The 17,308-nt window shown below is 35.3% G+C and overlaps 1 protein-coding gene across 2 annotated transcripts in view; it reads right to left on the bottom strand.

Moving 5' to 3' along the window:
* Positions 1-17,308, bottom strand: part of KHDRBS2 (KH RNA binding domain containing, signal transduction associated 2) — a 703,180-nt gene that overhangs the window by 73,197 nt on the left and 612,675 nt on the right. For both annotated transcript variants that reach the window (XM_055571819.1, XM_055571818.1), the window contains one exon: positions 9,475-9,557. In XM_055571819.1, the coding sequence (XP_055427794.1) occupies positions 9,475-9,557 (83 nt within the window). The remainder of the gene's footprint in view (positions 1-9,474; positions 9,558-17,308) is intronic.

Below are 17,308 nucleotides of genomic sequence, written 5' to 3'. Positions count from 1 at the left end.
ACTTAGAAATTTATATTGAAAAATTACAAAATCTTAAAACTTCACAAAAATTACAAAATCTTAAAATCTTATAAGAATCAAAGATCAGAATTGCTCTTTCCACTTTCATTTGCAAAATTACTATTTGCCTCTAAGTACATGAAAGTTACTTTTTTTCTGTATCTATTTGATTTGGTGTAGAGTTTTGTGTTGGGGAAAAAAAACAATTTGTTGGTAAAGACTTGTGAATTTATGTGATTACAGAGGACTGATTTCTGAAAATGTTAATGACTTTGAGGAGTAACAAAAAATAAGATATCAGAACATATACAGAATTTAATATTTGATCTAATTACAGGTGTTGATCACAGATGTTGATTCTATAGCTTGTCTCAAGCCATAGAATTCAAGTAATTGAGCTTCCCTGGAAACTGCAACACTAGCCCTGCAATTTGAAACTTGTATAGTAATCTTATTAATCTATTTCTTTACTTTCCTTCTCATAGATGCAGGACAAGAGAAAAAGATGACTGGAAACCCTCCATATTATTTTCATCTTTATCAGACCTTAACGTGTTATTTAGTTGAGCTGCCTCCTAAGGAATTTTTAGTAAAGCCCCTTTTATGATCCTTTTGAAATTTTTTTTAAATTTTATTTTATTTTTAAATTTTACATAATTGTATTAGTTTTGCCAAATATCAAAATGAATCCGCCACAGGTATACATGTGTTCCCCATCCTGAACCCTCCTCCCTCCTCCCTCCCCATACCATCCCTCTGGGTCGTCCCAGTGCACCAGCCCCAAGCATCCAGTATCGTGCATCAAACCTGGACTGGCAACCCGTTTCATACATGATATTTTACATGTTTCAATGCCATTCTCCCAAATCTTCCCACCCTCTCCCTCTCCCACAGAGTCCATAAGACGGTTCTGATCCTTTTGAAAATTTCCACAACTAACTAACAACATCTTACAAGACAGTTGGGGGCTAATTGATGTTTTATAGTTTCCGAACTCCAGGTGAACATTTGTAGGGCTGTTACCTTGTGAACTTCCGTTAGATTCTCTACTAAAAATGAAATAATTATTCCATTTAGAAAACTGCCAGATCTGATTTTATAATCTCCACAAATTCTGTATTCACTTGTGCTGAGTAACTCGTCAATTAAGACCCATTTTATCTAAATATTTTTTTCCTTTTTTCTCAGTTCTGCTAAGTCACGCAAAACCTATAGTTTTACCTTCAAAGTTCTAAATCAGTGTTTCTTCTGATTTACCACTACACTGTCAAAATAATATTCATATTATTTGTAAATAATGGAGATGCTTTATGATCACATATTTCTCTAAAAGCTTTCTCCATTTGTCTCCATAAATCTAAACAATACTTTAAAAAGTCCAATTAAAGAACCACCAGCTGAAAAGAGAACCAATTTCAAACTGATTTTTCTAGAAAGTAAACTTTTATTTCTAATTCTTAATACTTGTTTACTGTATAATAGCTGTTTCACGTATATTAATTTAAGTATATATGCAGCTTGCAGATGACTCCTTCTCCAACACATTCTTAGGAGAAAATGTTAAAACACATTTACAAACTGAAAAATATTTATTGTCACTGTATGGTGAGTATATTCTCTGGCACAAGTAATCATTTAACAAGTGCTTAATTATTATTACATACAGAGTAATAATATCACTGTAGTTAATTTCATGACCTCTTTCTTTTTTCTTTAGCACTAAGATATTCAGAAATAGATAAATATTTTGTTGGTAAAAATGATACATGTAATTCCAAATATTGGATTCTCTTTGAGGGATAAGGCTCCTATTTTTTATCCCCATCTTGTAGATACCTCTCAGGTCTCACATCCATGATTTCTATAATCATCTGTTCAGCACACACATCATGAAATGCTCAAAGATAGATTTTGTGAAAGACAAGAGGATGTATCAGACTAGGATTATAGGCAAGTAGTTAGAGTGAAAAGGGACAGGTATATAAATATTCCCAGCACAAGGCAGAGAGAGAAAATGTTGTAAAGAAATAACGATAGGATGCTGTTGAAATTCAGCATAGAAACAGACTATTCACAAATATAGATTTAACAAAAGACTTCAGAAGTATTGGTTTTTGAACTTGTTCTAGGAATGTGGGAAGAATTTATCCATAAAAAATTGAATGGATAAGAAATGGAAAAGAGAAGGTAGTAGAGCGCATAGAAAATATACTTTACATATAAATTATATTTCATAAATACAAAGTGATTTTCAGGTTATTCTATATAGCCATTAAATTTTATACGTATGTGTGTGTTCAGTTACTTCAGTCAGACCCTTTGCAATCTTATGGACTGTAGGCCACCAGGCTCCTCTGTCCAGGGGATTCTACAGACAAGAATACTGGAGTGGGTTGCCATGCCCTCCTCCAGGGGATCTTCCTGACTCAGAGATTGAACCCACATCTCATGCATTTTCTGCATTGCAGGCAGTTTCTTTACTGCTGAGCCACTGGGGAAGCCAAATTTTATTCATAATTATATCCAATTATTCTAGTATTCACTTTTCAAACATTCAAGATAAGTTATTATAATCTCCAATTTTTTCTTCTACCTTGTTTATTAGAGTAAACCAAATCCAATTAAATCCAACCAGAATAAAGATGCAGAAAGTCATTCCAAAATTTCTACAAGTTGAATGTAACTGTAGAGCTACATAAAGAAATCATTTTACTCTATTTTAGCAGTGTTCATAGTATGTGGTAATTATTTTCTGCCAACAGTTTCTGAAACATGGTACAGAACTTTATATCACTGTTTTTATGCACTAATATAGTGATGAAATATAAATTTGATTGAAAATATTAGCAAGTATTTAAAATAGCCAGTTTGCATACAGTAGTCTATTTAGGGTTTGTGATGTGGTACAAAGCTTCTCCCTCACCCTAAGTAACTGCTGTGTTCCAATGTGTAATTGGAACAATTAAGTTACTACCTGAAGCAGTAGCTCTTGGTTCATGATGCCTTTTTTATTTACTGTGATACAAAGTAATTAAGAACTCAAAGCTGAAAATGGTCATTTCCTTAGTGATATCTTAAGTTACATTGAGCTTTATAGACATATGTTCACATTAGTTTTTTTTTTTTTTTCTAATTGTCTAAAGTGGTTTCCCTAAATAAAATTCTCTGTCATACTTTTCACTATGCTGTCTCTCAGGCCATAAAACATTCACTATGTAATACAACATGTAGATGTCCTCCACTACTTAATGAACTTAAAGTGGTTTCTTTATTTGTTATTTCCCTCCTCCAAATATTACTTAATGCATTCAAATCTTTTTGGGTGCCAATAAACTGATCAGTAAATGATCAATGTTATCATGATTTTGTGACCTTTAGTCCTATTGTGTTTCTGTGAATCATATATGGGGAGAATCATTTAGCTAATAATCACATGGATTCCTACTTGCCCACAAAATTTGTAATTTATTTTCAGAAAAAAATAATACATGATTAACTTTTCTAAAGATGTATTTGTTTTATACAAACTTTATTCATAATTGCAAAATATAGAAATAACTCAAATGTCCTTGAACTGGTGAATGAGGACACTGTGGTACATCCTTACAGTAAAATGACACACCATAGTAAAAAGGAAAAGAACACTAATACACACAACAACATGAATAGATATGGAGTGAATAAGAAGGCAGATTAAGAATTCTATACTTTTTATTGGTTCTTCTTTTACAACTCTTGAAGATGGCAAACAATGGGCTGAAACAAAGGATTGGAATTGGGAGCATGATGTTTAAAATTTACAAACTTATATTTGGCAAAACTAATACAGTTATGTAAAGTTTAAAAATAAAATAAAATTAAAAATAAAATAAAATTAAAAAAAAAATTACAAACTTAATGAATTTGGAGGAAGTTCAAGTGAACTCTCAGGTGATGTTTTATAAGTTTGTAGCATTTATACTTCTACAAGTATAAGAGCTTCAAATTGCACAAAGACTTCAGGAGGATATTTTGTATCTTTATAGACTTGGCCACCTCTTTTTAAAATAGTGCTTTGCCTAGGTGGGCTGTTTATCTGCTTTAGCACCGAAGTTTCTTTTTTCTAGATTTGGTAAAGGAATTATGAACAACAGCATTAATTCTCCTGTAATAAATTGAAAGGAATTGGGCCCTAATAGTACTCTTGCCTGGAAAATCCCATGGACGGAGGAGCCTCGTAGGCTGCAGTCCATGGGGTTGCTACGAGTTGGACATGACTGAGCGACCTCACTTTCACTTTTCACTTTCATGCATTGGAGAAGGAAATGGCAACCCACTCCAGTGTTCTTGCCTGGAGAATCCCAGGGACGGGGGAGCCTGGTGGGCTGCTGTCTCTGGGGTTACACAGAATCGGACACGACTGAAGTGACTTAGCAGCATATGACATTCTAGAAAACTGTAGTGACAAAGTGAATCATGGTTCCCAGGGCCTCGGGTGTGGAAAATGTTGACCCTAAAGACCAGTATGGAAATACTTGGGGTTGATTAAAAAGCCCTATATCATAATGTTGGCATAAAAGTGGATTGTATTGGTCAAACTTGTACAACTATAGCCTAGATGGGCAAATTTTACCATATGTAAATATAATACTTCAATAAATCCAACTTTCAAAAAGTAGAAATTCATTTTATCACAGATTGTGAGTATATATAGAGAGATTTATAAGATATTCACTAAGAAAGGAAATAATTCTTTCTTTGCTTGCTTTTTTTAATTGTAATTCAGTTTTATTGTTGATGACCCCTCCAGTTCCTTCAGACTAAATTTTATGAAAATATGTTGTCTCTATGTAAGAATTGCAGGTTATTTGAACACAAAAATGAGGGAAAAGGCTTGAAAAAATACAATTTTTACAGACTGAATATTTGTGTCCTAAAATTCATATATTGAGCCTATAATTCACTATCTTAAAAGCATATTATATTAAAGAAGAGTTGATTAACAACATTGCATTATTTTCAGGTGTAGAGAAAAGTGATTCAGTTATACATATGTATGCATCTATTCTTTTTCAAATTCTTTTCCCATTTAGGTTACTGTATAATATTGAACAGAGTTTCCTGTGCTAGACAGTAGGTTCATGTTCATTTAGTTCAGTTCAGCCACTCCATCATGTCCGACTCTTTGCAATCCCATGGACTGCAGCACACCAGGCTTCCTTGTCCATGACCAACTCCCAGAGCTTGCTCAAACTCATGACCATTGAGTCGGTGACACCATCCAACCATCTCATCTTCTCTTGTCCCCTTATGCTCCTGCCTTCAATCTTTCCCAGCATCAGGGTCTTTTCTAATGAGTTGGCTCTTAGCATCAGGTGGCCAAATTATTGGAGCTTCAGCTTCAACATCAGTCCTTTCAATGAATATTCAGGGTTGATTTCCTTTAGGATTGGCTGGTTTGATCTCCTTGCAATCCAAGGGACTCTCAAGAGTCTTCATGTTGGTTATCCATTTTAAATACAGCAGTGTGTACATGTCAATCCCAAATTTCCAAACTCTCCCTTCCTTAACTCTTCACCCCTGGTAACCATAAATTCATTCTCTAAGTCTGTGATTCTCTTTCTGTTTTGTAAATACATTCATTTGTATAATTTATTTTAGATTGTGTGTATAATCAGTCTCATATGATGTTTGTTTTGTCTGGCTTACTTCACTTAGTATGATAATTTCCAAATCTATTCATGTTGATGCAAATTAGATCATTTGATTCTTTTTAAGCTGAGTAAGAGTCTATTGTATATATGTACCAATTTTTCTTTATCTACTTATCTATTTTTCTGTCAATGGGCATTCATGTTGCTTCCATGTCTTGGCTATTGCAATAAGCATTGGAATGCATGCATCCATTCAAATCATGTTTTTCTCTGGATATAAGCTCAGGAGTGGGATTGTTGATAATGTGGTAGCTCTTTTAGTTTCTTTTTTTAATATAAATTTATTTATTTTAATTGGAGGTTAATTACTTTACAATATTGTATTGGAGCCATTAAAAAGAAAACATTTGAATCAGTTCTAATGAGCTGGATGAAACTGGAACCTATTATACAGAGTGAAGTAAGCTCTTTTAGTTTCTTAAGGGACTTTCTTATTATACTCAATAGTGGTTTCACCAATTTACATTCCCACAAATTGTGTAAGAGGACTCCCTTTTCTCCACACCTTGTCCAGCATTTATTGTTGACAGATTTTTTTTTTATATAATAGCCATTCTAACTGGTGTGAGGTGATACATCCTTGTAGTTTTGATTAGCATTTCTCTAATCATTAGTGATATCGAACACCTCTTCATTCACCTGTTGGCCATCTGTTGTCTTCTTCAGAGATATGTCTGTTTAAGAGCATCTTCTGCCCATTTTGGATTGCTACTGTTATGATATTGAGCTGTGTGACCTGTTTGTAAATTTTGGAGATTAATCCCTTGCTGGTCACATAATTTACAAATATTTTCACCCATTTTTGGGTTGTCTTTTCCTTTGCTTAGGTTTCTTTTTCTGTGCAAAAGATTTCGAGTTTGATTAGGTCCCATTTGTTTATTTTCATTTTTATGTCCCTTACTCTAAGAGACAGAGGGGAAAGTACATTGTTATGATTTATATCAAATAGTATTCTACCTATACTTTCCTCTAATAATTTTATAATATCCGGTCTTACATTTAGATCTTTGATCCATTTTGAGTTTATTTTTGTGTATGGCATTAAAAAATGTTCTAATTTCCTTCTTTTGCATGTAGTTGTTTAGTTTTCTCAGCACCACTTATTGAAGAGACTGTCTTTTCTTCATTATATATTCTTGCCTCCCTTATCATAGATTAATTGACCATAGGTGTGCGAGTTTATTTCTGGGCTTTCCACCCTGTTCTATTGATCTTTATTTCTGTTTTGTGCCAGTATCACACTCTTTTGATGACTGTAGCTTTGTAGTATAGTCTGAAGTCAGGCAGCCTGATTTTTCCAGCTCCATTTTTGTTTGAAGATTTCTTTAACTATTTGAGGTCTTCTGTGTCTCCACAGAAATTTTAAGATTTTAAAAAATTCTAGTTCTGTGAAAAATGGCATTGGTCATTTGAGAGCAATTGCATTTAATCTGTAGATTCCCATGGGTAGTATATTCATTTTGACAATATTGATTCTTCCAATCCAAGAACATGATATATATTTACTCCATCCATTTGTGTAATCATTTCTTTCTTTCCTCCTTTTATTCTTTCTTTCTTCATAGTTTTCTTATAGTCTCTTGTAGTTTTCAGAGTAAAAGTATTTTTGGCTCCCTAGATAAGTTTATACCAGGATAGTTTATTTATTTATTTTTTACAGCAATTGGATGGTTTCCTTGGTTTCCCTTTCTGATCTTTGTTAGTGTGTAGAAATGCAACAGACTTCTGTGTGTTAATTTTGCATCCTGAAACACCGATTAGCCAAATTCATTGATTAGCAGATGGCACCACCCTTCTGGTAGAAAACAAAGAACCAAAGAACCTCTTGATAAAAGTGGAAGGAAGAGTGAAAAAGTTGGCTTAAAACTCAACATTCAGAAAACTAAGATCATGGCATCTGATCCCATCACTTCATGGAAAATAGATGGGGAAACAATGGGAACAGTGACTGACTTTATTTGGGGGGGGGGGCTCCAACATCACTGCAGATGGTGACTGCAGCCATAAAATTAAAAGATACTTGCTCCCTGGAAGAAAAGCTATGACCAACCTAGACACTATATTAAAAAGCAGAGACATTACTTTACCCACAAAGGTCCCCGTCTAGTCAAAGCTATGGTTTTTCCATTAGTCATGTATGGATGTGACAGTTGGACTATAAAGAAAGCTGAGCACAGAAGAATTGATGCTTTTGAACTGTGGTGTTGGAGAAGACTCTTGCGAGTCCCTTGGATTGCATGGAGAACTAACCTGTTAATCCTAAAGGAAATAAGTCCTGAATATTCATTGGAAGGACTGATGTTGAAGCTGAAACTCCAATACTTTGGCCATCTGGTGCAAAGAACTGACTCATTTGAAAAGACCCTGATGCTGGGAAAGATTAAAGGGGGGAAGAGAAGGGGACAGCAGAGATGTTTGGATGGCATCACTGACTCAATGGACATGAGTTTGAGTAAGTTCCAGGAGTTGGTTATGGACAGGAAAGCCTGGTGTGCTGAAGTCTGTGGAGTTGAAAAACATCAGACACAACTGAGTGACTGAACTGAACTGAACTGAGCTATCTGGCGGCATCTTTAGGATTTTCTACGTATAGTATCATATTGTATACAAACAATGACAGTTTCACTCCCCTGCCCCCAATTTGTGTTCCGTTTATTTCTTTTCTTTTTTCTCTGATTTCCAAATCTAAGACTTCCAAACCTATGTTAAATAAAAGTGCAAGAGTGGAAATCCTTGTCTTGTTACCGATCTTAGAGAAAATGCTTTCAGTTTTTCACCATTATGATGTTAGCTGTAGGTTAGTCATATATGGCCTCTATTATGTTGAGGTATGCTCCTTCTGTGCCCGCTTTCTGGAGAGTTATTGTCATAACTGAGTGTTGAATTTTGTAAAAGCTTTTTATGTATCCATTGAAATGATAGTATGGTTAATATTCTCCAACTTGTTGATGTGGTGTATCACACATTGATTTGTTGATATTGAAAAGTCCTTGCATCCCTGGAATAAATACCATATGATCATGGTGTATGACGATTTAATGGAACTTGCTAGTATTTTGTACACGATTGTTTTCATCTATTTTCATCAGTGATATTGGCCAGTAATTTTCTTTTTTTTGAAGTATCTTTGTATGGTATTGGTATCAGGGTAGTAGTGGCCTCCTAGAATGAGTTTTGGAGTTTTCCTTTCTCTGAGACTTTTGGAATGATTTCAGAAGGACAGGTGTTAGTTCTCTTCTAAATGTTTTTTAGAGTTTGTTTGTGAAGCTATCTGGTCTTATACTTTTGTTTGTTGGAAATTTTAAAATCAGTTAAAAGAAACAAATTCTTGATTCCATAAGATGTTTTATGATTTTTTCTCTTTTCACAGCACCAATATTTTCCTATATTTTGTCTTAAAAATAAAAATTAAATTTCTGGCAATATAGCCCCAATGAACAAGAGATTTGTTTTTATTATTGTCTTAATTATGAATTCACTAAAAAAAAAAACCTCTAATATTAACAGTATTTTTAAAATATAAACTCACATAATGAGTTGATTAGTTATGATAATCATCTAGTCTTAAAACTGCATACTACTATTTCATTATTACCAATTGTAAGATCATTATCTTTTATTTCTCACAGTCTAGTAAGTAATTTGATAATTCAGAAGGACAATAAATTAAATCCACTGCTAGAAACTTTCACAAAATGTAACTAATATTCAGATACAAGAAACAAAATAGCAAGATAAAAAATCATCCCGAGAAGGATGCTTTAGACAAAGTATACCTTACCTTTGTGCTTGGATGGGATAGCTATTGCCATAAGTCTCATAGATTTCATCATCATATTCACCCCCATAGCCATCATCATAACCCTGAGGCAAAAATGGTAAAAAGATATATTAGCAAACAGCTTGAGTAACTGATTAAGCTGTTTTTCATTAATGAGAACTTAACTTAGTTTTTATGTTTGTTTAGTCACTTTATATCATATTTTACTAGATAAACAATTTGTATGCAATGTCGAGTAATATTTCATGGTCCAATTTTTTATATATAATAATCAAACTCAACATAGGCATTGAAGCAGCAATGCCTATTCAAGGATTTATTTAGAATTTTGTTCGAGACAAATTTTTAAAAATCATAATATTTTGTTAAATGCTATGAAAGAGTCCCTTGGACTGCAAGGAGATCCAACCAGTCCATTCTGAAGGAGATTAGCCCTGGGATTTCTTTGGAAGGAATGATGCTAAAACTGAAACTCCAGTACTTTGGCCACCTCATGTGAAGAGCTGACTCATTGGAAAAGACTGATGATGGGAGGGATTGGGGGCAAGAGGAGAAGGGGACGACAGAGGATGAGATGGCTGGATGGCATCAATGACTCGATGGACGTGAGTCTGAGTGAACTCCGGAAGTTGGTGATGGACAGGGAGGCCTGGTGTGCTGTGATTCATGGGGTCACAAAGAGTTGGACACGACTGAGTGACTGATCTGATCTGATCTGGAGAGAATATGAATAGTTATGATAACCTAATGGTGAAAATAATCTATTTGTTACAATGCTACTGGAATTTATTTCTTCCCATAATAATAATAATTAGACTGAATCTGAAATCTGGATTCTTCCACTTTTAGTAAAAAAAGGTATAGTAATTATTGTTTACCTGTGGCGGATTCATTTTGATGTTTGGCAAAACTAATACAATTATGTAAAGTTTAAAAATAAACTAAAATTTAAAAAAAAAATAAAAAAAAAGAAAAAAATGAAAGGAGAAAGGAAAGAATGTATAATGTATACAAAGTATACAAAGTATATATTCCAGTTGTACATTGTTCTTTTAGTGATTTAGTTTTGTTTTCTTTTGTGGTCATTGACTTTATTTTTTAAACTCTTGCCATCCATCTCAATTACTCTCAACTTCTAAGAAAACCTTTATTTTTTCTGCTCTGTATCTTTGTTGGTGCAATACTTTCTTTAGAATATACATCCATCCCACCCTACCAATTTTATAACTCCAGTTCAGTCTGGAGGCTTGCAAATCTCTCCTTATTGTGTTCATAAATTTAAACCAAAATATGCATATTTTTCCACATTAATTTTGACTAAGATTTATGAGTTCATTTAATGTGAAAACAAGTTTAATCAAGACCTAGCTTCCCCTTTAGCCAGTCTATCCCATCAGGAAGCTTCCATAAGCTTCTTATCCTTCTCCATCAGAGGGCAGCAGATTGAAAATCACAGTCACAGAAAATTAACCAATCTGATCACATGGCCCACAGCCTTGTCTAACTCACTGAAACTATGAACCATGCTGTGTAGGGCCACCCAAGATGGATGGGTCCTGGTGGAGAGGTCTGACAAAACGTGGTCCACTGGAGAAGGGAATGGCAAACTACTTCAGTATTCTTGCCTTGAGAACCCAATGAATAGGAAGAAAAGACAAAATGATAGGACACTGAAAGATGAACTCCCCAGGTCGGTAGGTGCCCAATATGCTACTGGAGATCAGTTGAAACCTAGCTCAAGGAAGAATGAAGAGACTGAGTCAAAGCAAAAACAACACCAAGTTGTGGACATGACTGGTGATGGAAGTAGAGTCCGATACTGTGAAGAGCAGTACGGCATAGGAACCTGGAATGTTAGGTCCATGAATCAAGTCAAATTGGAAGTGGCCAAACAGGAGATGGCAAGAGTGAACATAGACATTTTAGTGATCAGTAAATTAAAATCGACTGGAATGGGTGAATTTAACTCAGATGACCATTATATCTACTACTGTGGGCAAGAATCCCTTAAAAGAAATGGAGTAGCCATCATAGTCAATAAGAGTCTGAAATGCAGTATTTGGGTGCAACCTCAAAAATGACAGAACGATCTTTGTTCGTTTCCAAGGCAAACCATTCAATATTATGGTAATCCAAGCCTATGCTACAACCAACAATGCTGAAGAAGCTGAAGTTGAACAGTTCTATGAAGACCTACAAGATCTTCTAGAACTAACACCAAAAAAAGATGTCTTCTACTTGATAGGGGACTGGAATACAAAATAATAAAGTCAAAAAATAACTGGAGTAACAGGCAAATTTGGCAATCAAGTACAGAAAAAGCAGGGCAAAGGCTAATAGAGTTTTGCCAAGGGAACACTGGTCATAGCAAACATCCTGTTCCAAAAACACAAGAGAAGATTCTACACATGGATCACCAGATGGCCAAAACCAAATCAGACTGATTATATTCTTTGCAGCCAAAGATGGAGAGACTCTATACAGTCAGCAAAAACAATACTGAGAGCTGACTGTGGCTCAGATCATGAACTTATTATTGCCAAATTCAGACTTAAATTGAAGAAAGTAGGGGAAACCACTAGACCATGTATGACCTAAATCAAATCTCTTATGATTATACAATGGAAGTGACAAATAGATTCAAGGCATTAGATCTGATAGACAGGGTGCCTGAATAACTATGGATGGAGGTTTGTGACATTGTACAGGAGATCATCCCCAAGAAAAAGAAGTGCAAAAGGCAAAATGGTTGTCTGAGGAGGTCCTACAAATATCTATGAAAAGAAGAGAAGCAAATGGCAAAGGAGAAAAGAAAAGATATACCCATTTGAATGCAGAGTTCCAAAGAATAGCAAGGAGAAATGAGAAAGCCTTCCTCAGTGATCAATGAAAAGAAATAGAGGAAAACAACAGAATGGGAAAGACTAGAGATCTATTCAAGAAATTAGAAATACCAAGGGAACATTTCATACAAAGATGGGGTTGAAAAAGGACAGGAATGGTAGGGACCTAACAGAAGCAGAAGATATTAAGAAGAGGTGGCAAGAATACACAGAAGAACTGTACAAAAAAGATCTTCATGACCAAGATAATCACAATGGTGTGATCACTCACCTAGAGCCAGACATCCTGGAGTGTGAAGTCAAGTGGGCCTTAGGAAGCATCACTACAAACAAAGCTGGTGGAGGTGATGGAGTTGAGCTATTTCAAATCCTGAAAGACAATGCTGTGAAACTGCTACACTCAATATGCCAGCAAATGTGGAAAACTCGGCAGGGGCCAAAGGACTGGAAAAGGTCAGTTTTCATTCCAATCCCAAAGAAACACAATGCCAAAGAAAGCTCAAATTACTTCACAATTGCACTCATCTCACACGCTAGTAAAGTAATGCTTAAAATTATAAGCCAGGCTTCAGCAATACATGAGCCATGAACTTCCAGATGTTCAAGCTGGTTTTAGAATATATGCCAATAAAATGCACAACTTGGAATAAATGGACAAATTCTTAGAAAAGTGCAACTTTCCAAATAATTATGTAAAGTTTAAAAATAAAATTAAATTAAAAAAAAAAAAAACTGAACCAGGAAGAAATAGAAAATCTTAACAGACCAGTCAAAAGCACAGATATTGAAACTGTAATCAGAAAGCTTCCAGCAAAAAAAAAAAAAAAAAAAAAAAAAAGCCCAGGTCCAGACAGCTTCACAGCTGAATTCTACCAAAAATTTAGAGAAGAGCTAACACCTATCCTACTCAAAGTCTTCTAGAAAATTACAGAGGAAGGTAAACTTTCAAACTCATTCTATGAGGCCACCATCACCCTAATACCAAAACCTGACAAAGATGCCACAAAAAAAGAAAACTACAGGCCAATATCACTGATGAACATAGATGCAAAAATCCTTAACAAAATTCTAGCAATAGAATCCAACAACACATTAAAAAGATCATACACCATGGCCAAGTGGGCTTTATCCCAGAAATGCAAGGATTCTTCAATATCCGCAAATCAATCAATGTAATACACCACATTAACAAATTGAAAAATAAAAGCCATATGATTATCTCAATAGATGCAGAGAAAGCCTTTGACAAAACTCAACATCCATTTGTGATAAAAGCTCTCCACAAAGCAGGAATAGAAGGAACATACCTCAACATAGTAAAAGCTATATATGATAAACCCACAGCAAGCATTATCTTCAATGGTGAAAAATTGAAAGCATTTCCCCTAATGTCAGGGACAAAACAAGGGTGCCCACTCTTGCCACTACTATTCAATATAGTTTTGGAAGTTTTGGCCACAGCAATCAGAGCAGAAAAAGAAATAAAAGGAATCCAGATTGAAAAAGAAGTAAAACTCTCACTGTTTGCAGATGAGATGATCCTCTACATAGAAAACCCTAAAGACTCCACCAGAAAATTACTAGAGCTAATCAATGAATATAGCAAAGTTGTAGGATATAAAACCAACACACAGAAATCTCTTGCATTCCTGTACTCTAATAATGAGAAAATAGAAAGAGAAATTAAGGAAACAATTCCATTCACCATTACAATGAAAAGAATAAAATACTTAGGAATCTATCTACCTAAGGAAACTAAAGACCTATATATATATAAAACTATAAAACACTGGTGAAAGAAATCAAAGAGGACACTAATAGATGGAGAAATATACCATGTTCATGGATTGGAAGAATCAATATAGTGAAAATGAGTATACTACTCAAAGCAATCTATAGATACAATGCAATCCCTATCAAGCTACCAACTATATTTTTCACAGAGCAGGAACAAATAATTTCACAATTTGCATTAAAACAAACAAACAAACAAAAAACATTGAATAGCCAAAGCAATCTTGAGAAAGAAGAATGGAACTGGAGGAATCAACCTGCCTGAATTCAGGCTGTACTACAAAGCCACAGTCATCAAGACAATATGGTACTGGCACAAAGACAGAAGTAAAGATCAGTGGAAGAAAATAGAAAGCCCAGAGATAAATCCACGCATTTATGGACACCTTATCTTTGACAAAGGAGGCAAGAATATACAATGGAGAAAAGACAATCTCTTTAATGAGTGGTTCTGGGAAACCTGGTCAGCCACTTGTAAAAGAATAAACTAGAACACTTTCTAACACCATACAAAAAGATAAACTCAAAATGGATTAAAGATCTAAATGTAAGACCAGAAACTATAAAACTCCTAGAGGAGAACATAGGCAAAAAACTATCTGACATAAATCACAGCAGGATCCTCTACGACCCACCTCCCAGAGTACTGGAAACAAAAACAAAAATAAACAAATGGGACCTAATTAAAATTAAAAGCTTCTGCACAATAAAGGAAACTCTAAGCAAGGTGAAAAGACAGCCTTCAGAATGGGATAAAATAGTAGCAAATGAAGCAACTGACAAACAACTAATCTCAAAAATATACAAGCAACTTCTGCAGCTCAATTCCAGAAAAATAAAGGACCCAATCAAAAAATGGGCCAAAGAACTAAATAGACATTTCTCCAAAGAAGACATACAGATGACTAACAAACACATGAAAAGATGCTCAACATCACTCACTATCAGAGAAATGCAAATCAAAACCATGATGAGGTACCATTTCATGCCAGTCAGAATGGCTGGTATCCAAAAGTCTACAAGCAATAAAAGCTGGAGAGGGTGTGGAGAAAAGGGAACCCTCTTACACTGTAGGTGGGAATGCAAACTAGTTCAGCCACTATGGAGAACAGTGTGGAGAGTCCTTAAAAAACTGGAAATAGAACTCTCTTCTGACCCAGCAATCCAACTACTGGGCATACATACCGAGGAAACCAGAATTGAAAGAGACATGTGTACACCAATGTTCATTGTAGCACCATTTATAATAGCCAGGACATGGAAGCAACCTAGATGTCCATCAGCAGATAAATGCATAAGAAAGCTGTGGTACATATACACAATGGAATATTACTCAGCCATTAAAAAGAATAGATTTGAATCAGTTCTAATGAGGTGGATGAAACTGGAGCCTATTATACAGAGTGAAGTAGGCCAGAAAGAAAAACACCAATACAGTGTACTAATGCATATATATGGAATTTGAAAGATGGTAACAATAACCCTGTATGCAAGACAGCAAAAGAGACACAGATGTATAGAACAGTCTTATGGACTCTGTGGGAGAGGGAGAGGGTGGGATGATTTGGGAGAATGGCATTGAAACATGTATAATATCATATATGAAATGAATCGCCAGTCCAGGTTTGATGCAGGATACAGGATGCTTGGGGCTGGTGCACTGGGATGACCCAGAAGGACGGTATGGGGAGGGAGGTGGGAGGGGGGTTCAGGATGGGGAACACGTGTATACCCATGGTGGATTCATGTTAAAGTATGGCAAAACCAATACAATATTGTAAAGTAATTAGCCTCCAATTAAAATAAATAAATTTACATTTAAAAAAAGAAAGAAAAGGCAGAGTAACCAGAGATCAAATTGCCAACATCTGCTGGATCATCAAAAAACAAAGAGAGTTCCAGAAAAACATCTATTTCTGCTTTATTGACTATGCCAAAGCCTTTGACTATGTGGGTCACAACAGACTGTGGACTTTTCAATAGATGGGAATACCAAACCACCTCACCTGCCTCCTGAGAAATCTGCACGCAGGTCAGGAAGTAACGGTTAGAACTTGACATGGGACAAAAGACTGGTTCCAAATAGGAAAGGAGTATGTCAAAGCTGTATATTGTCACCCTGTTTATTTAACTTATATGCAGAGTACATCATGAAAAAAGGTGGAGTCAAGATTTCCCAGAGAAATATCAATAACCTCAGATATGCAGATGACACTACACTTGTGGTAGAAAGTGAAGAAGAACTAAAGAGCCTCTTGATGAAAGTGAAAGAGGATGTGAAAAAGTTGGCTTAAAGCTCAACATTCAGAAAACTAAGATCATGGCATCTGGTCCCATCACTTCATGGCAAAAAGGTGGGGAAACAGTGGAAGCAGTGATAGACTTTATTTATTTGGGCTCCAAAATCACTGCAGATGGTAACTGCATCCATGAAATTAAAAGACACTTGCTCCTTGGAAGAAAAGTTATGACAACCTAGACACCATATTAAAAAGCAGAGGCATTACTTTGCCAACAAAGGTCCATCTAGTCAAATCTATAGTTTTTCCAGTAGTCATATATGGATGTAAGAGTTGGACTATAAAGAAAGCTGAGCACCAAAGAATTGATGTTTTTGAACTGTGATGTTTGAGAAGACTCTTGAGAGTCCCTCGGACTGCAAGGGGATCCAATCAGTCCATCCTAAAGGAAATCAGTCCTGAATATTCATTGGAAAGACTGATGCTGAAGCTGAATCTCTAATACTTTGGCCACCTAATGTGAAGAACTGACTTATTTGAAAAACCTTTATGCTGGGAAAGACTGAAGGCGGAAGGAGAAGGTGATGACAGAGGATGAGATGGTTGGATGACATCATTGACTCAATGGACATGAGTTTTATTAAACTCTGAGAGTTGTTGATGGACAGGGAGGCCTGGCGTGCTGCAGTTCATGGGGTTGCAAAGAGTCGGACACAACTGAGCGACTGAACTGAACTGAATCTGAGAGCTACTATTTTTCATCAACAAAGAATGTCTTAAAAACATTACTTCTTTATTACTCCCCCATTTGATTTACTCATATATAATGATAATTTGGGTTTTTTCTGAGTCTGATCTCAATTATTTCTATTTTCTTGTACCTTTCTTGTATTTTTCTGTTAATGGTTTTGATTTCATCTTATTTTTGCTCTGAAGTATGGACCAGTTCCTCAGTTT

The sequence above is a fragment of the Bubalus kerabau genome, chromosome 3 (assembly GCF_029407905.1).
Source record: "Bubalus kerabau isolate K-KA32 ecotype Philippines breed swamp buffalo chromosome 3, PCC_UOA_SB_1v2, whole genome shotgun sequence".
Taxonomy (NCBI): Eukaryota; Metazoa; Chordata; class Mammalia; order Artiodactyla; family Bovidae; genus Bubalus; species Bubalus kerabau.
This window is presented reverse-complemented; position numbering and strand designations above follow the sequence as displayed.